Below are 27,589 nucleotides of genomic sequence, written 5' to 3' on the forward strand. Positions count from 1 at the left end.
TTATTATTTAGTGGCAGATGTTTGAAGCAATTTTCTGGGTAGCTCATCTCACTCACTTGCATAGTGAAGGTTTTTTGTTTCCAATTGCACATTAAGGATGACAAATCAAAGCACTTTTCCACTGATTCAAATGCGGTCACTCTTTTTAAGATTTGGTGCTGTATGACCTTTTCCTTGTGTAGTTGGAATGCTAAATTGAAGCATTGTGGCATATCTAAACTGTGTGTTTTTTTGTGTCCTACTCGTTCATTAACTCCATCTCTGAGTCAGATAGGGTGTAGAGTGATCAAGAATAAATGTCCTCTTACAAGCTTGTTTGAAGTTTCTAGTTTTAGACAGGACTCTTGCTGTCTTTTGAAGAGTTTAATGATTGCTATCTGCGAGTTAAATGTTCATTCGATGGGAAGGTCTAGTATAGAAGAATTTGGTGTGAATATACACTCTTATGTGAAATCTCTTGTTTTAGATGGGACTGTTGCAAGACTACAGACTCTAAATTTAGTGCTCTTCACCCAAAAAAGCACTCCAAAGAGTAAATGAGTTCAAAAAGTGCAACAAGTATTAGGTGAAATAGAAGTGACAATGTCCTCTGTGGAAAATATGCCATGACATTTTGTTTGGCTAAGAAATCTGAGTGATATAATAGGGCTATAGGAGAGAAGAAAAATGAAATGCCTGGAAGAAGAAATATTAAGCTAAAAATACAAATCAGTGAAGATGTTTTTACTTAGAAAATTGAAAATTTAGTGGTGAATTTCAAGGTTTATTTGCGTAGCTTTGCTTTCACTGAAATGAATTAAATGCAGCTCTTGATTTTTTCTTTCTTTTTTTTTTTAACCTTTGTTCCCAAAACCAGGAACATGGTTTTTGCCCCATTCTCAAATTAGTGACGTTAACAATTAAAACGTTTCGTGCTTTAACTTACGAGATGTAATTATGCAAAAGTACCTAAGCAAACAACCCTCCCACCACCGCTTTCAGCAAATAAAAATGAGGAGGGGTGTCCTGAGGCTCACTCCTCAAGTAATGTCCTATAAGGTGGAAGAACTCTGTAGGTTACAGATACCTCTCAAATAACTGCTATACTAATGCATGTAAGTGTGGACAGATGTCTGAAACACTAATGTTTTAATAGGACGCAGTATTGTGGATGGCTAATTGAGATTGTTTATCTATATTCTTAAGCATCCCCCCCCAAAAAAAAAAGTACCTGGAGCTTGTCTGGGTACGTTAGTATTGCTTATCCTAGAATGTTTGTCTGGTTGCTCCAGTGTAGTTTTTCAAAATATTATTTAAACGATCATCAATGTATGAATCATGTTGTGTACAAAGAAATGCCTGGAGGGTCTCTGTAATGCAAAAATTGTTCTTCCCTTGGAGTGAACAGTCAGTCCAACTTTTCAGTGAGAACATGACTCTTCAATGCTGTTGATGTATTGTGTGTGACAATAGGTTTAGCCAGTGAGAACCAAAGATTGATCTGATTTTCTCATGATCAGATTATCCAAAGTAGTTTGGAAATAAAATTGCTAGAGGGGAAGGCTCATTAGGCAGGTAGGTTGTTTTTCCTAGAGTTTATATTGGTAACACTTCTGGACAAATACAGTGGTTACTTTAAAAGACTTGCTGTGATTGTCTCACTTTTCTGGGTTATTTTTACTAATCTTACCTGTTTTCAGAGAACAATCTTCAGTAAATATGGGGGGGAGGGAACCCTTACATTACCCTTTCCATTGCAGTGTAGTTCTTGTTTCTTCTTTTTACTAGTTATGCTCCTCTTCGTTTCAAGGAAGAGGATTTGATATTCTAGGCTCCATGTGGAAGGAAATACCTTCCAGATTTGCCAGGAAGGAGCTGTTGCTATGAAACCTAAACAAATCCGAGCCCCTCTCAAGCTTCGTGTGTCCAATAGTAAGGAAGTAGGAATCCACTTTTTGTGGCTCAGGTTTTCAGAAAATAAGAAGCAGTTCTGTATTTTCCGCTTCCTGGAAAGGAAGGGAGACAACAGATTTTTTGTAAAGCTTAAAGCAGGACTCTCTGTATGCCCCCTTGCTCTATATCAATGCTCAGTACTTACATGAAGAAAAGGACAGATGCCAGATAAATGTAGTTTTAAAAAACTTTATACCTCTTAAGGTCAAATCACTAAGTTTTATATAGCTCTTTTTGAAATCGGTGAGAAATTTGTAATTCTAAACAACAGATTGTACTGTAATCTGTTTCCTGATAACTTATTACTCAAGCTCAAAACTCTTAGCATACAAATATATTTGAAGATTAAAGACATTAAATAGATGTTTGGCTTAAACTCATCTCCAAAATAACTTGTGGAAGACTGAAAGCCAGTTGGAGTATTATTTGTTTGTTTTAATTTTTAGTGACATCTAAGCCATGTTTATTGTATGAAATAAATTCTAAGAATAAATACATATCTTGTCCATACAGCCTTTAATTTGAAATTTGATGTTGGAGAGCCTTCGTGGAGCTCGACTTGACCTACCCAATTAACCTTCAAGGAGAACTTTGAAGTTCTTTGTCTCCTTTTTCCTTCTTACTATCTTAGCTGCTTGGGGAGGATTGACTAGGAGAGGAGTTGACGTACGAGGGGAGATAAGTGCACATGATTAGGATGTCTGAGGTTTCCACACGTGTTTGGTTGCTGTGGTTATGAAGGGAGCCTAATTTGGGGGGTAAATGCTATGTAAAGATTATGCTCTTGTTTTAAGCGGTTAGGGAAGAGGTGATGAAATAGACAAAAAGAAATAAAGTGAAGCAAGTTTCTTGTTTTTAACTATAAAGTAGATTGCTTTTCTTTTTCAGTTGAATGTACACAAGTTGAGGTGAGCCTGTGGGATGAACAAGAGATTGGGTTTATTTGTGCAGATGTATCCTGAAAGTCCAGGAAAAAAAAAACAGGTCAAATAACATCCGATTGCTTTTCATATAATTCCATTAATGGTAAGGTTGTCTGAAGAAAGTGTCCCAACATTGCTAGTACTGTTGTGTCTCAACAGTATGTTGTAGCTGAATTGGCAACGAATGTGTTTTAATGTATGTTCAGATTTGCGATTGTAACACTGTGCTATTTGTGTTGTGGCACTTAACAACTAGCGAGCAGATGCCAGGATGTAACCTCATGGACCTGTTTTTTGTGTTGTAAGTGAAACCTGCTTCGTTTGTTCTGGAGCACGTAAAGATGGGCTGTAATGGATGCAACCGCAGCAGCAATATTTGGGTGGACTGCGACTGAGCAGTACCCAAACCATACGCTTGAGGGCTCTGTAGACTGTGAGGAGCGGTGCCGAAGCAATTGCAGTTGAAGAATGTATTTTAAGTAAATTGGTGCATTGTACCTATGCAGGGTTTAGTGCTTGCTGAGCTATTTGGCTTTTTGCCATAATTGGCTTTCCATTCCCTTGATTGGAATTATAGATAAAAATTTGCTAATCCACTTTCTTTGCTGAAAGTATTAGAAAAGTAATCCATCTTTTAAAAATGCTCAAGCAAAATCATACAGTATAAAGAATTTTTTATGGAATAATGAGATTAATGAGGACTGAGAGGTGTATATAATTTAAAACCGTTTTCTATGGTTTTAAGGGGAAAAATGCAATATGGTTACTATAAAGCCATAAATACTTCATTTTTTATGTACAAGGAAGAATGAATTTTAAATGTGCGTTATATATTATGTTTTTTGTATGTAATATATGTGAGTATATATTTCAGTGTAAGGTAGTTATTTTTTAATGTATAAAAATATTTGATTTCAATTTTTTTGTGTTCTTTCCTCCCTCTTCTCTCTTCTGCCCGCAGGGGATCAGAGCACGCATTTTGGAAACTCTTGTAATGCTTATTCTTCTTGCACTGCTTATCCTTGGAATTGTATGGGTTGCTTCAGCTCTCATAGACAATGATGCTGCCAGTATGGAGTCTTTGTATGGTATGGAATTTGGAATTAAAAAAACATAAAAAACATATGCTTGTGCACCTGTGCTTATTTAATTATGGAAGTGAATGTTTTCAACTAAATGTATTTCTAGTAAATCCTATGCCAGTTCTGCACAGGCTGAGATGATGTATCAGTTTGGTCAGTACAGTTGTTTTCTGTTCAGTGATTTTTTTGTTTTGCTTTTTATCTCTGTTTTTAGCCTGCTGAGAAATTCTATGCTCTTGTGGACAAGCTGTTGTATGTATATCTATGTTAAAAACAAGTTACTTAAGTGGGAATAGTACTAGGGGATTTAATTGCCTGCAGACTTAGAAACAGAGTAAATCTTCACTTATACTTCAGAATACAATTGTTAACTTCTTTCCTTAAGCTTTCTTCTCCAAGATTGAATTCAGTTGTTTTTGTAACATAAGCAGCCTATTCCTAGTAAGCTAAGGCTGTGCTCAATATTATCTTTACAGATCTCTGGGAATTCTACCTCCCATATTTATATTCCTGTATATCACTGATGGGATGCTTGTTACTTCTGTGTAAGTGTTTCCCTGATTCTTCCGAAAGATTTGTTTGTTTTTAAGAGTAAAGGAAACTGTTTTTTGCTTTTGAAAGAAGATAATCTTTTAAAGGCAGAAAAACACTTTTTTATTTTTCCTTCTTAACCTTAAATTTCAGTAGAAATACATTGTGTTAAATTTGAAGTTTGTAAAACAAATGCTACTTTGTGCTTTGAGTTTTTGAGGCACTTAAACACATCATTCAGTTACTTTAGTTGTAGGGGTTTTCTTAAAACACGTATTTGAAAAGTAGGGATACCATTCTGCACAGGCACATATTTTTAAATGAAATGCAGAAGGTCAGTAGTAGGAAGGGAAATTATTCTAAAATATTTGATTTGTTCTTCTATAGTCAGTCAACTATCTTTTCTTTTATGAAAAGATAGTGCAGGCAGAGGTTGGAACACAATACAATGAAGTCTCATAGTCACAAAACTGGTATCTGGCAGTTGGGGTGTCAGTTATGTGACTATGCAAAACAAATGTGGTAAAGGAATAATCTTATAGCAACTAGTCCTAGCCAGAGTTCACTCATACCTGTTTGGGGGGAATAGGAAAGGCGAATGGAAGGCTCTAAATCCCAATTACAGTTTGTTTCCTCTTTTGAATCATTTCTGTGAAATTACTGAGAGGGGGACAGATAGTCTCCCTTTCTGGGGTGTCATGGTATCACCTGTTCTTCTCCAGTTCTTGTAAGTAAATTTGCGGCTAAAGCTTGCTGGACTGTTACTGTGGAGAAAGGGTGGAAAATCGTGGCTTATAAGATATTTAGATATTAGATTAGGCATATGAATCTTAAAGGTATTGCTCACAGAGACCTCAGAGAGTTTTGTTAAGAGTTCTGAATGTGGGGATTCCAGTGTCCTCTTTAATGCCTTACAACTTCCCTGCATCTATCCTGCAGTTCGTTCCAGCAGAGCTGAAAACATAGCATGTGTTCCAGGGCTATTGTTACTCAGATCACCAAAATGTTGGGATTAAATAGCAATTTTTGGAGGAGTTATTTTTAACTTAATTTCAGTGCTTTGCCTGTGTTTTGCTGCCTTTTCAGCTACATAGATAAAGCTTGGAGGGTCTCTCTCCCCCACACCCCCTTTTTTTTTGACAAGACTGTCTTATGATAATGGAAACTATAAATTTGATGTTCTTACCTTTGCTGTTACAAATCTCTTCCATATCCTTCAGGCTTCAGTACTTGAAGGCTATTCTTCCTAAACTAGGAAGATTGATACTGGAGAGTTATTAGTAAAAATTGTGATTTGTGAGCCTTTGTCCCAGTATGTTCTATGCCTGGGAAACACTCTCATTTAATGCATACTAGTCTCAAAAAGGCCAGTTTTTAGTAGATTAAAAACTGATAGCTAAATTTATCAGTTGAAGTTGCTGTGTAATTTTTATAGCAAAGCAGCTTCGCAGTCTTTTCTTAACACTTGCTGCATCTGTATTGATAAATTAAATGCATGGGAGGTGATTGCTGGCCCTGATGCATCCACATCCCTGTACTGCTGTTTGCAGAAGATTGTGTGCATGTTGTGCTAGTGTTAATGCTTCCTGGGCTGTGTGAGCTGCAGAGCTGCACCTGGGAATTGTTTGGGAAGGTGCTGGCTGTCCCAGGGCAAAATAGTGCCAGAGATAGTTCTAGCAATTTACTGGTGTAGACAACCAAGCCTAAATGCCCGGGAATATTTCCTGGCACTGCTGAATTCACTAGTGTAGACATTGCTTCTGATGCCATATGCTTTGAATAAATAATTACCTGTGCAAGTTCAGATATTTGATTATATGCTGTTCCATGATGACAAGAAAAATTTAGTTACGTTCTCTGAGAAGTGCTTCTCTTGTTCAAAATGCATACAGTAGTAGTAAGTTTTAAAGTTTGAATTGGAGTTTGAACGCCTCAAAATTCTTGCAAACAGTGCTCAGTTGTGTGGAATAGCATATTCAATGTGCCAAAAAAATAGAAGATTGCTCTTGAAATTAAATTGTTCTTTTCCATGTCATCTTTTCTCTGCAGTATGCACACCAGTTGGGCTTTCACGGATGTTTACAGTAATGGGCCAGTTGCTGGTGAAGCCAACAGTAAGTGTTGCATAATTCTGCCCTCGTGTCCTATCCGTTAGGAAGTACAGTAGCATGGTCACATTAAGTAGTGTCTTTTGCTTTTTTTGATTGACTATACTAAGATAGACCGACTATGTATTTTGCTTTTAGCTTCTAATAGCAATGTACATGGCTTGAAATATTGGCTTGTATGAAAAATTGCTTTTGAATTTACTTTTGCAAAATCTGTAGTTATTTTTGTTCAAATTGGATAAAGTGATAGGTTATTATTTTCTTTTTGTAATGTAGAATGATATGAATATAGGTCAGATTCCCCCATTTTCCAAATGTCCTTAGATTGTGATCAAATGTAACCATTTTAGCCTAAAACAAAAGCTTAAAGTTTACAGTGAAGAAATAGATAATAGATCTGAATAATCTTCTCTTGAGTTTATTCTTGTATCAATGTTGTAAAGTAGTAAATATATATTCAAAATAAATGTTACTGAAACAAACCAAACTTGACTAGTTTACTGCAGTCAGCGAAACAAGCAAATGTTTCTGCTGATATCCAGTCAATTCATGTTTCTGTTTCCAAATATAGATCCTTGAAGACCTAGATGAACAGATGTATATCATCACTTTAGAAGAAGAAGCAATTCAGAGGAGGCTTACTGGTAAGCATCTTCTGGAATTGCTTCAAATATAGTATTTAGTGTAGAGAGCTGCTGGTCGTGAGCATTGATCTCAACATAAAATAGCTACTTTTCTGAGAACAAAGTTCAAGATTTTAAGCCTGTAGTGGTTGCTACATAATGATTGTTGCTTCTGGGGAACCATGATGATAGAGTTCCTCACTATATTGTTCCAGATTAAAAAAAAAAAAAAATTATTACTATGTTCTTCAGCTCTAATGCATAAATATTCTGAGACTAAGAAAAAATAGAGTAGCTTAGCAGAGCCACCACCTGGCTCTGCTCACTGCAAAATAGTCTGGGTTGGTAACTGACAATATTTTAGCCTTGTCTGAAGAAGAAAGAAAATATTAGCAAGAAGCTCAACTTACTGCCTTGAGATTTTTTTTTTTGGTTGGTTTTTCTGAGTATTTTTTTTTCTGTTCAGTTTTGTTTAATGAATTATTAGCTTAAATCCTAATTACCACAAGTCTTTCATATTCTAGGAGCTACACAGTGACTTTAATCATTCCTTTGCATCCATTACAATGAATGATTACATAAATATTTTAGATTTCATGTTTAGTTTTATAGTTCTGTGTTTTTGACATGTTTTTTGTTTTGAAATATTTCAAGAGCAATATGAAGCTTTAGTTTGTGAGATAAGGAAATTAAAGTGTTGCAGGCACCATTTACAGGAAATATAATGATTCTACCCCAAAATCTGGCAGTCGTCATGTTCAGATTTTCTTCTGAATTGCTTTTAAATGCCTGGATACATCATTCATCCACAATTTATACAGGTGTTTCAGGTTGGATTAACAAGGAATATTCATGTCATGACTTTTATCCATTGCTATGGCTTCTCTGAAAGGCATATGACTTTTTTGAATCTTAATTTTCTTCATTTCCTACATTCTTTTTGTACTTTTTCTTCTGTTATCTGTCTCTAACTTTTCTTTTCATAAATCTCAGTATGTCCTTTCTAAACAGCTTGGTCAGGGAATCAGTTATAATCTTTAGACTCAAATTTTGGCTTCAGATTTCCATGTTAATTTTGGCACTTTTGGTTTGTCTGGGTCAACTCTCTGTGGGGAATAATTGTGTTCAGTGACTTTAACAATAGAATGTGGTGGTTATCTCTAATGTTGAAAGTTTGGGGAAAAGTAATGACATCTTTTGCTACAATTGGCCATAGTTTCAACAGTCAAGTTCAGTACTCCAGTTTTTTATTTTTTCTTTCCTTTGCACTTTCCCCCCAGTTGCTAGGTTTTGCTAGACTCTGTGTGTGACTGAGATGTTCATAGTGCTGTGGAACTCTAGATGAGGAACTGAAGAAATTGAAATACTGGTGTTGATCATCAGGAGGAATTAATACATTCAGAGAAAGCAAATATTAGTTTTTGAAATATTTTTACTAAAATTTCAGAATTATTAAGCATCTTTAGAGCATTCATCATTGTACTTTGATCTCAAATTGTCTGAGGGTGTTAATCTTCTGGTTATTTTATAAAGTCTGCTGTATTTCTTGACTACTTGTGACAGATTTGTCCTGCAAGTGATATTCACCTTTGCTGTTTTGGAAGCTGTGTTTTTTATGTGGACACATGCACAAAGGTGCGTGCATTGAATGTCTTTGAAGCTGTGATGGGGTAATTATAATTGTTTTATGCGTTTGATGTTAGCTAGCAACTGTAAAATATTTGTTACTGAATATTTTATATTGTCTTGGTGATGACACTTACGTACAAGAAAAGCTTTACTGAAAAATGACCCAGTATTTATTCACATATCTATTAGAAGTAATGCAGCGCAGTATCAACCACTCAGATGGATAATACATTTATTTAGATGATTTTGTTTGCTATTTTTCTGTCTAGAAGTCTATCCAATAGTTTCTGTTACAATTCAGTAAGATTGTTAGTGGGTGGACCTAGTCTGTTTGACTAGATTAGCTGGAGCTGGAATAAGAAATATGCAGGCGGCTTCCTTAACCACCAGTCTTGATTATTTTCCAGTGAATAGTTTAGAAGTCAACATGATGTGGAACTACAGCCCCTCCATATTCTGTAGAGCTCTTGCCTTGCTGCTCATGAGAGGTGGAAGACATAGGGCTTAAAGGCCCTTCAACAACAGAATTGAATTGTCGTGTTTCACATATTGAGGGAATGATATTGGCACCACCATCTAAAGGAATGTTTGAAAGCCTGGTTTGGTATACGGAGAAAATTAATGGGCTTTAGCTGAAAATTAGATAAAAATCTAAACTTGAAAATAACATGTAGGTGGAGGGGAGTATGTTGTATGTGCAAGAAGATACTATTCTGCAAGATTTTAATGAATAATTGTTTAAGTAATTTTAAGTATAGTTCTCATTTATGTGGCAAGGATGGAAATCTTCATCTTCTCTATCAGAACTCTTTTTAAACAAATTATACCAGAAAAACAAATACCATTATTTGCTAGAAGCATGGAGACTTATAAGCACCTCATGCTTACAATGTTTGTTGCATTTTGTTAAAATGTGTGGAGGTTAAGGTGTGGTGCTAATTACGCTAATAAATGTCATGCTCCAATGTTAGAGACCATAATCTGTGATTTAATGTGAAGACTGTAAGTGCAGTAATTTTTGTTGCCATATCGGAGTCGATGTATTAGGCTAAAGACTTTGTGCAATGGCTGTTAAACAGAGGAAATATTATATGTACTTAAGGGATTCAGTTTAAGTATTGCTGGACAATCAAGCAGTCAAGTGTTATGAAATATATATGAATAACCAAAGAGTTCAGTTTTTATTAAAACTGAAGAGGGTAAGCACAAACTTAAGCAATGCCTGGTGATTGCCAATACTGATTAATTCTCGGTGGAGTAATTGCTGTCCCATTCCTAGCACTGCTTTAACTTGTCCTAATATTTTTTCAGACAGCACCTGGATATAGTAAGGGGGTAGCATGAATCGCTGTTTCCAAGGCTCAGCTGAGTAAAACCTCTTTTTTGGAGGAGGAGGAGGAGAATTTAGCCGTATGAGCTGTGCTCTTCTTTATCAGTATAGGTGAAACTGTCATGGCTGTGGTGCAGATGACAATTTTCTGTCAGCCTCCTCATGTTTGAAAATAAATTTAACTATGAAAAGGATGTTTTCTTTGTGGAAATTAATTTTTCTTTCTCAGATATCTCCAATGCATAGCTGAAAAGTGAGGAGGGAGGGGGAAGTTTGATCATGTTATCTACTCTAGTGTTTTTATCTATTCAAGAGATACTGGGCTTGGGAAAAACGTTTGTTTCCAGTGTATTATATTTCAGTGCCCACATCACTCCCACAGCAGAAGAATAAAGCTGGGACTTTTCTTTATATTAAAAGAAAAAAGTTGCCTTTAGCTATTAGTTTTCCTGAATCCAAAGAGACGGGTGGGGTAGGATCAAAAATACTTACTTGATCAAAGTTATTGGCTCTGAAGGTATCCTTACCTATGTAAGAAAGATGAAAGGTGTTGTTTTTATTGCACGCTAGTAACAGTGTAATTTTGAACTAATTGGTGTTGAACTGCCAATCACCTAGGGGGAATGCAAATAGATACTTTTACAATTTCCTTTGAGGTACTGAAATCTTATGTCGGGGCTGGAAGAAAAACTGAATAATACCGTTAAATTGACCTTAAACGAGCTGCTTTGTGGCTTGCTTGGAGAATCCCTTCTAACTTTTCATTGCTAGTCCAAACAAGTCTCGTCTACCAATTTGATTTATTGGCTAGACAGCGCTGACATTGAACTTTGTGCATGTTTGAAATGCAGCTAATGTTATAGAGCTTTAAGAATTGAGCTGCATCCTTTTCAAATACTCATTTGACTGATCTAAAACTTTGCCTTCCTCTCTTGTAAAATATCCTTTTGTATAACAACCTGTTATTTGCTGCTAGTTTTAAGGAGGAACTACAACAATTCTTATATATGATTCAGAATTTCTACCAAAGGATTTCTCCAGAACCTAATGTGATTACGTTGACTTTGTTGGAAAGAGTCCCATGGATATTGGTTTCTTGAGCTCTGAATTTTTATATTGAAGGGGGAAAAGCACATCTCTTGTGAATAACGCTTTTCCTAAGAGATCCATATGTTAATTTTGAAGAAAAAAATCAAATGCAAACGTTTGATTTTTTTCTCATATTTTCAGCTGCTTCCATTAAAGCTCATGACACTTTTACCACTGCACTTTTTGTAGCTAGCTTCCTTACTTAACTAATAGTAATCAGGCATTCTACAAAATAAAATGTTTTAGACTTCTTAAATTGATGTGCAGGGAATACATCAGTGCAAAAACTTATTCTTATGATGATAATGAGAACTATTTAAAAAACTTTCTTAGAAAAGACTCCTGATTTTGCTTACTTTAATAAAATATACTGAGAAATCAAACTGACATTTGTATTGTAGATGCTTCAATTTAAGTGAGTAAATGTTGCCACAAAGCTGCTTTTGTAGGTCTTACTGGTACACAGGTTAATCCCAATTTGAGATAATTACCTATTTGGTAGCTCTTTTATATATGCTATGTCTCTGGTGTCAAAGATGCAAGTTTGTGCATAACGGGTGATGTGTTGTACGCGAAAATGCATATGAGAGGCATGCAATTAAATTTGAAAAATAATTTGGAAGCATTTGGATGCTTCCTTGACAATCTAACTGTGTGGAAAAGTAAACACTGAAAGAAAAAGGAAAAGCTTCAACAGTTTTCCAAGAAATACTTGTTTATGCTCAAGTAAGGCGTCATTCACTGTGTTGGGTGCTGCAAGAATATGGAGGATGTGGGGTTAGGTGGGATGAGAAGCTTATCCTCTCATTTTGGACTGAGATTGCTAAAAGGATCCAAAGGCAACAGAGAATAAAGCAGTGTTAGTGTGCCAGCAGCCTGAGTGCTATTTAGTTTTTGTAGGCAAATGATTAAGATACGAGATAAAAGCCTGAACAACACTATTAGTCTCATGGAAATTTATTAGAGACCCCTTGAAAAAAGTATGTGGGACACTATCCTGTTACAATTTAGCCTAGAATCAGAGGTTATGCCAAGGATATGGGAATGGCCAATAAGCAGAAGAGGGTCAACATAAATCAAGAAAGATGATAATAGAGAGGACTTAGGGTTCATTAAGACCTTGAGCTGATGTTACCACAAGGTGTTTCGGCAGAATGAGTTTGGCCTGCAATAATCGGGAAATATATGAGCCCTCTTAACTTATTCTGAGATGGCAGTATTCAGAAATAAAAGGGATATGAGAGGGATAAATGTGGAGTGGAGCCCTTTTTCTGACTAATCTTGAAGAGTAAAAGCTAAGAAATAATGAGCTCAGAACTGAAAGAGGATCTCTGATCAGCTTGTCTAAGCACTTGCTTGAACTCTGAGATGTGTTTGAAGACTGGAGTCAAGAAAAGAAACCACCGTATGCTTGCATTGGAAAAGATGGACAGTTGGAAGAGAATAGGACATTGAAAAGGATGGAGAGGGAAAATGGTCTGGGTTTTATAGGGTACATGGAGGGATTTGGAGGAAGAGATAAGCTGAGCAATTTTTTTTGTAAAGAAAGGCAGAAGTTGAGCAAGGGGGAGAGGAGCTAATATTGCAGTTATCTGTTTTCAGCTGGTATAGAGGAGAGTTTGAGGAGTTAATTACTAGTGATATGCATGCAATGTAAATTATAAAAAGCATAAAAATGTGGTGCAATGGGGGGGGGGGGTGGTAGTGAGGAAGATCTGGTTGTGGTCATCAGAGACAGCTGAACAGCACAGACTGACCAAATTGGCCAAAATGGCTGATGATCAAAAGAAGATAGGAGTAGCTGGCATGTCAACAAGGAGGTCAACGGCATGGAAAACAAGTTTGTTGCGTATAAGGCTGAGGAAAAGAAGGGAGAAGCAGAAGTTGAAGCTGGAGGTTCAGCCACCAGCTTACCTGGTTTGGAAGAAAATGTACCCTTTCAAAGTTGCTAAATATCTTGGGATACCCTTCAAGGGTTTTGTTTTTTGCATCTTAATATTCTGTTGTCTCCATATAATTTTTGAGACATTCAAACCATTCTGTGTCAGGCTGCCACACCATAACTATTTTATGGGCCTGTGCAACTCAGTTTAGTATCTGTTCTCCTCTAATGTCCTGCCGGTGGTTAACAAAATAGGAAAGGATCCCAGCAGACCACACAGTGAGACCTCTGAAGTGAAGAACATTTTTGGTTAGACAGAATTAGAGGGTCCTTGATTAAGTCTATTTTGTGAAAGGTTTTGAAGTGTCTCAAAGAACCAGTTGCAGTTTTGAGGCAAAGTATTAATATAATGTAAATCTGAGTTTTTGCACTGTCTACAGTATGGTACTATGGATGCAGTTAGCTCTAACTGATATAAAATTGTCTTGCCTTTTGAAAGGTGTATCTTCCACAGTGGAATATCAGACAGCAGAGTTGGAACGGGAGCTTGAAAAAGTGAAAAGCAAGAAAACAAATCTAGGTAAAGAAAACTTAATTTTTATACTGGTTCATGTGGACTGTGATTTAGTAAGCAACTTCAAGATATTTGCAACCTACAGCTGTCACCTGACTGATACCAGTTTTAATTGTAACCAAATTTGTGCATTGGCAGTCCTTTCAAACTTTGTAGTTTCTACAGATGCATCACATGAAATCACTGCACACCTCTAACAAATGTAAAAAACAAAGTCTTACTTGAATATTACCTGCAACATAATTTTAGAGAAATTCTGGCATTCTTGACTTTCTGATATGTAGCTTAGTACCACATTATTTCATAAGCCGTTACATATTTATGATTATTTGGACTTACCTAAGACACTGCTTTCCTCTCAGCTTTTTGGATTACTTCTGGAAGAGTCAGATTATGCTTAAAAGCAATAAAATAATTCTTAGCAGGTTTGTGTCTCTTAAAGCTGAAAAACGATGCTTCTTATAAAGGCAGTGATGAAATAAGAATCTCCTCACTTGCTCAAAAGTTTCTAAGACTTGGCATTGATCACTGTATTATGTGAGAGTAACACTGTAGTAAGAAAAAGTTGTTGGACTTTTCTTTTTAGAGATTCTAGTGATGTCCACTAAATTAGTTTTCTCTTTGTCTTATAACAGATAGGTTGCACTGAAATATATGAAGACTTCTACTTCTTATTTTTTATCTGAATATTCATGATTATGTTGTCTTATAGAAGCCTAGACTGGAGTAAAAAGTTACCTAAATGGCTTGATGAAATAACATTTAATTAAAATACATATTGCAATGTTGCATATGCGATTGCATATTGCAGTTGTAAATAGCATATTTTAAAATTAAGTATATTTTAAAATTTGCAAAAATGCAGTAAGAGGAAAAAATGCCATGGCGAAACATGCTTGTAAAAAAGAAAGCAATCTGTGCTTGTAGATGTCTACACAACCTTCCTCTAAAAAGGCTTTGTATTTTTGGCAATTCTTTGTATACCTCTTCAGGGTGGATATTGTTACGAACGGGTTGGTGTCAGTTCAAGCTAAGACTGCTGTTACCTACAGTTATAATAAGAGTTTATAGATACCTTAGATTAAAACAAAAATTATTTAGACATGAAACTTGTATTATTATTTTTTTCTTCTTCTGAACAGAGCGGCGGAAAAAGGCTTCTGCTTGGGAAAGGAATTTAGTCTATCCAGCTGTTATGATATTACTACTGATTGAGACGGTAAGAATTTTTGTTCCTTTTTTTCAACAAAGAGCATGTAGAATTCTTCAGTCATTTGGGGGATAGTTTTAAAAACTTTGAGTAATGTGTATTTAAGGAAAACACTTGGTATTTTTTTCTTGACCTCCTTCAAAAAAGCTTAATGCTGTGAAATCTGGTGAGGATAAATATATACATTGTTTAAACGTGGAAAATTTTTAAATAGATTTAATAATGAAATTATTTCTATTTTTTAATAGTCCATCTCAGTCCTCCTAGTTGCTCTCAACATTCTTTACCTGTTGGTTGATGAGACTGCAATGCCAAAGGGATCTGGGGTAAAGTAAACCTTTCCTTTATAATTTTGATAATTTTAGTATAAAGCTTTGGAACATCTACAAAAATGCGAGGTAGAACTGCTTTAATATTGAAACTAATGAGCCTCAACCATGACTTGGTTCCGAGTTTGTCTTGTGCACATGTAAGTTGTTATTGTTATAGTGAGTTCTTAATAAAACCAGCTCCACATCTTTATGAAGATAAGATGATTCAGTAAAGTAAATTAGGGCAATAGCAGCAATCTGGAGTTTGCATTTTACTAATGCCTTCAGCTGTTAAAATGAATTTTTCTAGATTGCATATAAAAATATATTAAAAACCAATATGAAAGGCCTGGGTAATATTTGTTTTCCTCTTTAAAAGTATATTTTTTGCCTCTTACAATAAAAACACATCAAGAAAATAGAGGAATATGATAATCACGAAGGATTTTGCTTAATTTAGTAATACTTTCCCCTGCATGTGACTGTGTATGTGCTTTGAGGCATAAAAGGTGTTAGTGGCGATGGCTGCTCTGCCTGTGGTGATGTGAACACCAAAAAGAGTATGTTTTGAGATCTCTTAATTTGGTTCCCAAAGTAATGAGGCATGCATCAAATGAGTGTAGTTGGTAGTTGTAATATGCGTAAAACGTGAATCATAACACTGGAAAGCTAGAAATTGCTGGTTTGTCTTGATAGCACATTTCACTCAAGACTGAAAGCTAGCTGATGCATTTGCACAGAATGTAAGATCAGCAGATTAAATATAATGAAATACTTAACTGAGAAAATGCTTTGTTTTGTCCAAGATGTCAGGTTTTTTGGTACTGATACAAGTTAACTTTATGAATAATTATGTGTATCTCATTAAACTATCCGAAGTATTTTCTTCTTGCAGGGGCCTGGAATAGGAAATGCTTCCCTGTCCACTTTTGGTTTTGTGGGAGCAGCACTTGAAATCATTTTGATTTTGTATCCTTTCTTTAAGAATTCTGTCTGTTAACAAGTATTCTGCCCAGTTTTCTGGGACACTGGTAATTTACTAAGACACTTGCCAGGAAAGAAGAAAGAGATAGGTCAGTCCTTCTGAAGCACTCGAAGTGTTTGTGTTTTTTCTGTGGTTCTTAAGACTTTCAGGAGACTGCTGAGAACTTGAGTGAAGCTTGCATTCCTCGGAGGTTCCTTTTTTCCTTGATTCTCACAGCTATCTTATGGTATCTTCTGTCGTCGGCTTCTACAGTCTTCGTTTTTTTGAAAATTTCACTCCCAGGAAGGATGACACAACTATGACAAAGGTAAGGTAAAGTCTGTGATGGTGATGGCCCCCTCCCCTCTCTTTTGCCACCCAAGACAAACTGACTCTTTTAGGTAGTAATAGCCCTGAATGGCTCATTTGCAGTGATCAGTATTTGTTTGTAAGCTGCGTAAACACAAACTGGAAGATTTTCAAAATGCTGAATGACTGGGAAAAAGGATGTGCTCTGTTTAGTTTGGATGGCATCCATTCACTTGTAAAAAGCCTGGAATAGCAGAGCTTGTTAACCAGCTATAGAAAAGCTAGTGAAAGAACTTTTTTCAAAGGAAATGTATTGCTAATGAGTAACTTTGATTGTGGTAACTGTACTTCAGGGAGCTTGTTTGAAATCTGAAGAACTTGGTTGCTATAAGTAATACAGGCAAAATAATTTAAATTTGAATAATTTAAGAAGACTGAGGAGGTCTATTCAGCAGCATTTTGCAATCTGAGGCTAATTTGACTTTCTACAATTTAACACTGGCTTCATAATAAAAGACGAGGGAAGGTGATCAGCAAGCAAGGAACAGATGTTAAATTTAATTATTTATTCAGTGTTTCGCTGTAAAAACTAATGGGTAAAACCACTTCATATTTTTACTATAGATTATTGGAAGTGAGAATGTAGGTAAACAAGTAGAATCCCTCTAGTAGATAAATAGGAAGGAGTTGAAATGTTATTGAAGTTTTTCATTGTTTGTCTACAGGATACCAGGAATAACATAGAAATAAATAGTGAATGCACAAATATCTTCTGACTCATAAGAAATCTTCTGGTTTTTAATTTTGAATTCCAATAGAATTAGAGCTGAAGATGGAGATTCCCTGTGACAGAAAGAAGCTTCAGTTACTCTTTATAAGAGCTTCACAAACACTAGAATAAAATCTAAACAACTGTGATTTTTTTCATACCATTTAAAGCAGTCAACAGTCATTCAATTGCAAGGAAGTTCTTTGTAATTTTTTAAATACTACTAATCCTGCAAGCAGTTACATGTGAAGCTTAAGCTGATGGATAAATCATCTATTCCAAGATCATGGAATGATTCTTGCATAAAAAGTTTGCAAGAATTAGGTAAACAGCTAATGCTTTGCAGTATACTAGTTTTGAATTATTTTAAATCTAAGTGTACGTAAATTTAAAAACAAATGATTCCATGTTTACTTGCTCTTTCTCCTCTGGCAATCTTCAGTGGTCTAACACCATATGGAGAAGTGTGGCAGAGTATGCAAGATTTATACAGTATGTAGTTGTTAATTACTTGAGGTTCAGTTTAAAGTATGTAACTTTCAGGAATAGTTCTTATCTGGACCACTGCTTTTGGGGGGCAATCCTATTTATGGTTGAAGTGTTGTTTGGTACTTTCAAACAGATCATTGGAAACTGTGTGTCAATCCTGGTGCTGAGCTCTGCTTTGCCAGTCATGTCAAGAACGCTGGGTAAGTTCAATAGAGTAGAGTATTAAAATAAGAAGTGCTTTTTTGTTTGATTTTTGTAATTCAACAAACCTGCAGCTGTGGCTTTTATGCTGTTTATTTTGCAATTGATTTCAGCAAAAATCACACCCATGTGTGGCCTTTTCTACACTAGCATGGGCTGTGTATGAACACCACAGAACATAATAGAAGATGCTAAGCACTTTCTCAAAAATATTTTTTTTAAGAAAAACAGGTCAGAATATCAACTTAAAACAGGAGACAATGAGAACAACAGATGTGGAGACTGCTAGTTCAGAGCAATGAAAACTAGTTTCATGTTTACTGTCTCATTACAGTTCTGAGTTTTTATGAAAAATTATATTTTGGGGATTTCTGGAATTAAACTTCAGACAATATCAAGTACAAATGTCTTTTTTTTTTTTACAAAGTTAAGTGCTCTTCATTTTCTGATTCGATTAAAAACAGTATCAAAAACCAACCTATTTTCATTTTCCTTAAAATAATCTGCTTGCATTCTTTGTTCCTTCAGTTTTCAAATATTTAGAATACAATATAATACACTCGGAGAAATTTTGATTGTTATTGATAAGAACTGGTGGAAGTGCCTGGTGTGAAAAACTGTTTTAGCCAGTTGGAAAAACAGGGTGTTTAGTGCCTTAGTTCTATTTGGTTAATCTTCAGCTTGGAATCTTGAAGTTAGACTATAGAGCTATTAAGGGTTACATAAAGGTACGTGTTTAAGCAGAGAAGAGCACTTGCAGGTAATGTGAATTTCACTGGGAATATTGCAAACATATGTCCATCTCGAGCTGTATGAGTCTTAAATTAAATTAGGAATTTAAGCCCACTGACAGGTAATGTGTACCTGGTAGTTCTGCAATGGTGTCTTTTCAACTACAGTACTGTTAAATCAAGAGTACTTAGCATTTTGCTGTAATCTGCATTGTATTTTCATGCTGTGTATGTCAACATGTGACTAGTCTGATTTACTAAATCCAATCAGTAAATGAAAAAACCTGACAGGGTAAACAAGTGAATGACTTTGTAATATGATGCATTTTAGAGGCTCAAATTCTGAGATATATACATATAGGTACAAGCATGCTCATTTTTTAAAAATCTGTTGAAACTTCACCAAATTCAAAAGAAGAATTATAGTATTTAATCTAGTCATAAAATATAGATAATATGATAAATCAAACTGTTCTTTCACTTAGAACAAAATGTCGTGTTGAAAAATGAGTGTTTTAAAATAGAATTTTAACATTAAGTATTGTGTCCAGTAACTTATGGCATGTCATTATAAAAAAAAGTCACTGTTAATGATCTATGAGATTAACAGTTGATAATAAACAGATTCTGTGGCAGAAAGCGTACGTGCTGGGTGCACTGTTGTCACATAGGAAACAGATTAATGGTAAAAACTCGCTTAAAAAAAAGCCAACAAATGAAATTCCTGAATAGTTTGCCATAGAGATAAATAAAAGAAGAAAAAAGATGGAACAATTAACGCACAGCTAACAAATGCACAGACACAGCTGTCCAAACAGGATTAATAGTGTATTAGAGTACAGTGAGTCATGTGGTGCTTTCAAAAATATCGTGTGTTGCATTACATGCTACCGCCCTGTGGCACTGAATAGATGAAAAGAAATAAATATGTTAAGCAGATTCATAGTCTTTTCACATTATTAAAAAAGCAAGTTTCTAGGCTATACAAAAAAAGCTGCGCTTTATGGGAAAGGTAAATTAGCAAAAATTATCCAATGCATGTACTGATCTCTTTCAAGTTTTAAAGATGGAAATGTGAGAATTTGTACGTGTTTTGTAGAACTTATTAAATACATATGTGGTAGATGTCTCTTACCCGTCACTTTTGAGAACACTAAGGTAGTTTTTACTGAAGTAAATTAGCTCAATTTTCCCAGTACACTTCAGCCCTTGAGTAGCCCTACTTTGACAGATGTTTTGCCATCTGCAGTCTATTGCTAACTACTGTCAAACAGACTGGGAGCAGAGTACTTAATAGCCAGGAATACAGAAAGAAAGAATTACAAACAAAATGGACTTTTCTGATACAAAAGTTTTCCAACAATTTTCCTCTTGATTATTATTTCTTGTGGTTAAGGAAATATGATCTAAAACTTGTATGTAAAATGGAAACAATTTTTTTTTTAATCTGCACAGTTGATTAATGTGTTCTTTGGTAAATTGTCACCAACTTTTTTGGATGTGTATTTGGGTCCGGTAGAGATGTAGCTTTCTGTTCTGGTACTATGTAGTCTTTCAAATGCAATCTTGAGAAACTGTAAGAGGTGTGTGGATTCCTCTGTAGGAAAGTTGGAAGAAACTTACTAATCCTTTTCTCCAAGATAATCCTTTTCTCTACAAAATGATATTATGTGTCAGAATTTTTTTAGATGAGCAATGACTTTTTTTCTTTTCAGAAGAGGAAAACACATGTAATTCATGGATATTTTTCCCACTTGCTCTAACAGATGTGTCAGATCTCATTGTCATTCGTTCTTCTAAGGACGCCTGCTCCATTGCTAGCTATTCTTTTGAAGCCCTTTGTGTCAAGGAGTGTTTTGTCTTTTCCAAAAGTCTTTAGCCAAAGTTCTGCTTGTTTTGTTCCTTTTGCTTTAAGACTCTGGAAGCCTATATGTTCAAACTTAACTTGTTAATTTTCTCGTAGCTCTGCAATCTGAATAAAACACTCCTTTGGAAGTGTTCTTAAGGACACTGCCTGTTTGGCTTCAAGTGTGAAAATAACTGTTTATTCTTTGTGTATTTACCAGTCCAAGGACTTCAGAGTTATTTTCTGTTGCGAATATTGTCTCGAGTTTGCTGCTGTTCTGATTCTGAGGCCAGTTAGGCCTCTCTCAGGCCTCTTTCCTTCCCACCGTTAGTCTCAATTCTGAGCATGTGTCACTGACATCTTCAGAGTCAAGTTTTTGGAACATAATGGCTCATCAACCCTAAACCACTGTTATTTGGGTGTTATCTAAATGTTTTGCCCTTTATTCAGTTTTGGCTTTCTTGAAGCAGATGTGGCAAAGAGGCAACCTGTGGCTCTTTCTCCTCTGTCTCCTGGGATGTAGCCTCCAGCTTGAAAAATGCTTCCACAGGTCTGGAAAGTCTTGCTTAGTTGGCTTTAGCAGTTGTCTAACTTCTGCTTGGTACAAAGCCCAAGTATTGGTGTTACAAGGTCTTTCAGCCAAACGCTTCCTTCTGTGCAAATACTCTATGGTTTATAGTGGTAGCTACTAAGAGAAAAACTGCAGTGGGAAAGATGTCTTAAATTTGGATTTCAAAAGCAGTGGCTCTGAAAAGCACTTTTGAAGGCCTAGTGCTTACTATAAGGTTTTGCCTTTCTCATGGAAGGACCTTTTTTGTTACCTGTAGTTTCTTATTATGAAAGCCCACACTGTCTTCCATCGCTTTCCAAAATAGCGTCTCATAGAAACCTGCATTGCACATAGTTTTCATTACTGATACTAATTTTTTTCTAGTTATTTATTAAAGTTACCAAGGGGAAGTTCTTATCTAGAATAAGTAACTTTAACTCACATTTTTCAGTCATTTTGCTAGGAAATGCAAACACTTTGATTGATAAGTTTGTGTTACAGTTTTATGGTAGACAATCAAGAGGCAAAAGCACTTGAACATTGTCTTGTGTACTCAACCAGGAGTCTGTCTTTATGTTGTCCGAAAGCAAAATTCTTTCATATATGAAAAGTAAGAGAATGAAGCTTGTCTGTTTTTTATAAAAATGTAATCAAGATTCTTAATGTGAACTGTAAATGCTATTTTAACAGGAATTACCAGATTTGATCTTCTTGGAGACTTTGGAAGGTTTAACTGGCTGGGAAACTTCTATATTGTATTATCTTACAACTTGCTCTTTGCTATCGTGACTACATTATGTCTGGTCAGGAAGTTCACCTCTGCTGTGCGAGAAGAGCTCCTGAAGGCATTAGGTAATAATAGCACTGAAAATTTAATTTGAACTTCATAACATCTTACTATATTAAACTTATGTTGTTTAATCAAGCATTATGTAGATTAAAAGCAGACTGACAAACTTCGAAATGTAGGTGAAGAAGGACAGTGGCTATTGAATGGTGTCATTCTAGTGGATTCTTTAAGGATTCTCTTTTGGGCTCTTGCTGTTAAGTATTGTGAGACTTTGTGTAAATATTGTGAACAAAATAGAGAAATAAAATAAAAGGTTTGCATGGGACAGTGCTGAAAAAACACAGGTCTCACATGGACTGGTTGGGTTTGCTGAGTGTGCGAAGCATAACAAACTCTGAACAGTCATGTGTGCATTCAAAGAGTGGGAATCACAGTTTGCATCCTGCTTTCTCACCTGCGCTGAGAGCTGTGTCATGGCTAATCAGGGGAAGGCAAATTCCTGCCATAGGCCTGTTGCAAAAGAATTGGGACTTAATGAGATGATCTGATGTAGATTTTCAGTTTAGGTAGTGTAGTTAAGTTAGAATTCTAGTGATGAAAAAAACTTAACTTGGTACATCGTGACACTGCATAAACAGTAAAAATCTATATAGTCAACATCAAATGGATTAGAAGCTCTATCTGTTTCAGATCCTTAATTTTAGAGCCTTGACAGGAGAGTTCACAGAGAAACTATGACAACCAACAAGGAACTGAAACCATGCCTCTTACAAGGGATTTCATGAACAAAACACGGGTAACTCTGCTGTCCCCTGTCCTACTCTTCCCCATTCCCTCCCCAGCCTCACCCAAAAAGAAAGAGTACTTTAGATTCTTGCCTTGGAAAGGACAGGAGACTGTAATTAACACTCTCAAATAGCAGAGAAGTATGCGGTAAGACAAAGAAAATACAAAATGGAGCTAAACAAATCAGTTGCAATGTATGTCTAAAAATGATTAGTCATTTAAACAGTTTAGAGAAGTGGTGATTATCGCAGATGATCTTAAAATCAGAAGTGGATGCTTCTCAGAAAGGTACTATTGTTTAGAAGAGCTAGTTCAGGTTATTCTTTTGGACCTATGGTGTGAATTGATAGACTGAAGAACTGAGGAAGAATTGCAGTCCTCAACTCCTGAATCTGTGATTAAAGCAAAGTGAAGTCAAGCTTATGTCTCTTCCATGTTTTGTCAAAGCAGAAGTCCACTGCAGTGGACTTTTCCCACTTAAAACACAATTGATGGAATTCTCCAGAAGTGTTTCATATCTGAGCTAGAATATCAGTTCTGCTCTTCAGCAAATGTGGAGACCTTCACCACAAAGTGGAATTTGGTTTGTATGCAGTACGCTTTTGTTGAACAGCCATGTGTATAAAACAGAAGAATCTTACTTTTTTTTTCTTTTTGTGTAATATTTTGCAGGATTAGATAAACTTCATTTGTCGAACAATCCAAGAGACTCGGAGACAAAACCTTCTGCAAATGGGCATCAGAAAACACTGTGATGAACAATCATCTGCAATCAACAGACCTGAAAACATCAACCTCATGGCATTCCTGTCATCTCATCAGCATTTCTGTTTTGATTTTACTTGTTGATAGTGTGGGTCCAACCTTGTCTCCTCTTTTGATGCTATGGGCTTCTGTGAGGAAGTTAGCTATATCAGATTCTCCTCTTTCCAGTTAACTTTTGGTCTGATTGTAAATTTTCCAGTAAGTTAATGCAGGAGGTGCCTTGAAGACTGGAAGCTGAAGAGAATAATGCATTCCTTTTTATTTTTTGACAATTTCATATCTTAACTTGCTACCATTTAAGTGCACAGTACCTCCTGTTGTAATACAGAAACAGCTGTAAAGAATAACTTTGGGACTTGATTTAAAAAAATACACTTGAAGTCCAATATGACCCTTGCTGGAAACATAAACTACCTAGAGGAGGTATCCTTGACAGTAGATGAACAATTCCACCAAGAATGTGTTGCAAAACAAAAATAACCAGTAGAGATCACAATTCCTCTCGTGTAGGATTCAGTAGGCTGTTTATAGTCAAATACCCAGCTTTCTTGGAAGGCCAGCGTTTTCAGCTTTGTTCTTAGCTCTAAATGTCAGGTTGCTTTACTGGTAGTCAGACAATGTCTTATCGAATAGAGTGAACGACAAGATGAAGATTAACTTCAGTGTTAAATCTGAGCCTAGTATGCTTTGTAAAAAGCTATGTAGACCCCTAGTCGCAGCTCTTACAGTTCTGTAAGCTATTGTGCCATGGAGGTCGATACCCTACCAAGTACACCCCTGTAAAATTCTCAATGAACTTCTGCGTATCAGCAGTACTTGGAATCAATGCAAGTAGCATAGGCCTAGGAGGCTGCAATTGCACAGTTTTTTACAATCTAATTTGAAGTAAATTATTTCTCAGAATTTATACTATAGTTATCAGAATTTCTGTTCTGTGGCATAATCCAATATCTTTCACTAGTGTGTTTTTAACGTGTAGACTTGAACATGTATATAGGCCTGTATGTGTAGATATCGTAAATTAAATTCTAAGCTTATAGAAATGACGTAGGTTGCTTGGTAAGTAAAACTTGCGTGTTCAATCTTGCTAGTATAAATTTCTGCAATGTTACAATTTAGCTGCTCAGAGGCCTTAGATTCAGAATGGCATCAGTGGGTGGTAATATCTTTTTCCTTAACTTTACTGCAGTTTTAGGAATCCTATAAGCAGTTTATAAAAGCAAAGCACCACCACCACCAAAAACCCAAGGCATTATTCAAAGTCTGTTTTCACTTCTGTCCTGTTCTGCTGCAAGTCATCTTCAAACAGGTTTGGACAGGGAAGACTTCAGTACATGCCTGTTACATAGTGGGTCAGTCAATATTGCTGTTTATCTCTTGTTTCTGTAAAACCAAAATACGTCTTTCTGAAGTTTGAGGTCTTACGCTTAACCAAACTGTGACAACTAGTTCTCCAGTGTGGTTCTGAAATCAGATAAGTGTCAAACTTTGGCTGTTTTCCTGAGGCAACTACACTGGGCTGTAGACCTTATTGCTGTGTGAATGTGATTTTTTTTTTTTTTTTTTGCTTTTTTTTTTCCTTGAATGTTTCAAAAATTAAGCTCCAGTATATATGAGGATTTCTCAGTTTTTTGGGGCTGCCTTTTCTGACTTGAACTGAGACATAATGTAGATACTACTGTAGTGAATATGCTAGAGTTACTGCTTTTTCTTTGTGTCTTCAGTATAAATTCAAGGCTAGTTAAATTGACTATTGATGTGTTGTACTGAGTCTTGGAAGACTTAAAATTGTTTGATTCATTAGATTTACAAGCATCTCTTACATTGTTAAAATTTAATGCTGAAATTTTGGTCAGATTTTTTTTTTCTGAGTCGGAGTTCCCCAACCAAGAACAGGGAGCTATAATCAAAAGGCTTTTTTTGCTGTTTTAAAAATCTGTTTACATTGAAAACATCAGGAGACTTGTTAGGGGCATCATTCAGGTATTCAGAGCTTGTAGCCTTACGTGCTAGCATTACAATTAAAAATAATTGAAATGTATCTGCTTGTCCATGCAAGAGATAGTATGACCAAAATTATTCTAGTGTCTTAATGAGGCTGGTGAATTGTGGTATATAATGAGGTTAGTTATCGTTATTAAAGTATTTCTGTTATGAGCTTGAGGTAGTTATTTCAATACACTCTTTGAATAAATGAATTTAAGGAAGAAATCTGAAGAGTGTGAGCCAGTGTAGGTCTCTGTCTCTGCTCTTTTCCCAGTAGTCAAATTGATGTGACTTTTTGGATTGGTATTTGCATCAGTAATCCAAGAACCCAGGAACAAATGGATTATAATGAATATGTGATTTCAAAAAATGAATAAGGTTATACTAAATTGAGCAGAGGCAGTTCCTGCTGATAAGCATGGAGGTTAAGTGAGATTTTAAAGCTTATTTAGTTTTGGGGGCAGGGAGTAGGGGGGAGTTATGGCCTTACCTGCTCCCACCCCTCCTTCTGGATTTTGTAGTCAGAGATATGTATGGGTTAAAGTGACTTAAGTGGAGATTTTACACTGAAATATGGAGGCTGGTTATGATACTGTGGTTTCTATAGTGTATTAGTCTGCAGAGAAATTCAGAGCTGCCCTGTGCAGTTACTATGTTTTAAATTCAAGTCTTGTGACACTGTCCATGTTAAAATACTTGTTTGGCCTCGAAAAGGACATTGCTTATGCTGCTTAGAAATACAATGCTACTTTCAGGTATACTGAGTGTAAGATACAGGTCACTATATATTTTTCACAGAAGCATATATTCACTTAAATACAAGCAACTGTTAATTCATTAATGGATATTAACAATACATTCCTAGTATTTTTGACTCATGTAGAGTCAGGTGGTCTATACCTTCAAGGTATATACAGCTGATCTTAGTAACATCAACATCTGCCTCACTTCTTAAGAGGCAAAAGCACATAAATGCTTCCATCTTAAACTAGATACACCACACATCAGACCAAAAAATGCAAATTGTTTCAAGTTAGCCATTTCTTGGCTTTGTTCTGTATTGGTAGCACAGTATTAAATACAGTGGCAGAATTGTAATATTGTGGGATTTTTAAGTGTAAAGCACACCTTCAGTACTTAACTCTTTAAGCTTAAAGTATGGGTTACTGTACAAGTAAGTTTTTTGCATTCATAGAAAACTGTTTATTGTCTGTAATGTGATACTTATCTTTGACCCTGTTTCTCCAGTATCTTTTACACTGACTGTTTTGCAGTGTCGTAGAAATTAAAGGATTTGTCAAGATGTTTTCCTTGTTTGGTTCCACCTTGAGTACAATACAGAGTAACAGCTTTTCACTACGCTTGCGCCTGGGTTGGCAGGACCTTGCGCTGCCACGTGCTGGAGGGGATGGACGTGTGCAAGGGGTTGCTGCAAGGTGATACTTTCTCCAGTATGTAGCCTGGCAAATGTGCCACTGGGAGCGATGCCTGAGAGGGCGGCAGCCCCTTAGTGGGTTTGTCCCACCAGTTCTCTCCTGCTGGTATTAAGCCCCTGAAGCAGCTGATAATCAAGTGCTGGTTTAGTTGCTCAAGTGTCCCCGTGCTGTGTGGGAAAGACAGGATGGCCCTTTGCTTAAATTGATGATCTAAATGAGAAAGTAACGAGGCAGATCCAAAGAGTAATTGGCTCCTTCATGCATGCAACTTCTCTTGAGTTTTCTAAGAACAGTCTGGCTTTTTTTCTTTACACCTCTGTGAGAGGAGGAAGAGAAAGAGATTGAGCTTAGCTAGTCTACAGTAACTATGCCATATGCCTAATGGATTCTGAGCAGCATATATAATTGTGAAATACCGAATTCAGGAGGATAGCTAAATCCTGTTGTTACCTCACATCCACATTGAAGTTAGGAAATCCCGGTTCATAAAGGCTTCAGGCATCTTGATCTGTACCTCCCTAAGTATCTTGGGATACTGTAAAACTGCTTCTAAGTATTTGTTGTATACCAGTCTCAAGTGTTTGCTTTTGCTCCCCCTGCCTCCTGTTACGTAGGATGTAAATCAACATTACTGGAAATGCAGTGATGAGGCTGCTTTCATGAACATGCTTTATCTTGCATTCCTCATGTATTCAGTGCTTGTGTAGATATCAGCTGCTGAAGAGTTAGGGCATTTGCTTTGA

At 36.0% G+C, this 27,589-nt stretch overlaps 1 protein-coding gene across 3 annotated transcripts in view; it reads left to right on the plus strand.

Annotated features, from left to right (window-relative positions):
- The window catches only part of LMBR1 (limb development membrane protein 1), a 70,378-nt gene extending 43,661 nt beyond the window's left edge, over positions 1 to 26,717 (plus strand). For 2 of the 3 annotated variants that reach the window (XM_085317713.1, XM_085317715.1), the window contains 12 exons: positions 3,817 to 3,943; positions 4,414 to 4,482; positions 6,518 to 6,582; positions 7,148 to 7,220; positions 13,629 to 13,709; positions 14,846 to 14,922; positions 15,162 to 15,239; positions 16,120 to 16,193; positions 16,426 to 16,516; positions 17,889 to 17,955; positions 21,774 to 21,935; positions 23,332 to 26,717. In XM_085317713.1, coding sequence (XP_085173839.1) covers positions 3,817 to 3,943; positions 4,414 to 4,482; positions 6,518 to 6,582; positions 7,148 to 7,220; positions 13,629 to 13,709; positions 14,846 to 14,922; positions 15,162 to 15,239; positions 16,120 to 16,193; positions 16,426 to 16,516; positions 17,889 to 17,955; positions 21,774 to 21,935; positions 23,332 to 23,414 — 1,047 coding nt within the window. In that variant the 3' untranslated portion in view covers positions 23,415 to 26,717. The remainder of the gene's footprint in view (positions 1 to 3,816; positions 3,944 to 4,413; positions 4,483 to 6,517; positions 6,583 to 7,147; positions 7,221 to 13,628; positions 13,710 to 14,845; positions 14,923 to 15,161; positions 15,240 to 16,119; positions 16,194 to 16,425; positions 16,517 to 17,888; positions 17,956 to 21,773; positions 21,936 to 23,331) is intronic. The other variant, XM_085317714.1, reaches the window with a different exon arrangement.
- Positions 26,718 to 27,589: the final 872 nt, after the last annotated feature.

This window comes from Rhea americana, unplaced genomic scaffold, assembly GCF_003343005.1.
Source record: "Rhea americana isolate MKP2758 unplaced genomic scaffold, rheAme1 scaffold_50, whole genome shotgun sequence".
In the NCBI taxonomy this organism is placed as follows: domain Eukaryota; kingdom Metazoa; phylum Chordata; class Aves; order Rheiformes; family Rheidae; genus Rhea; species Rhea americana.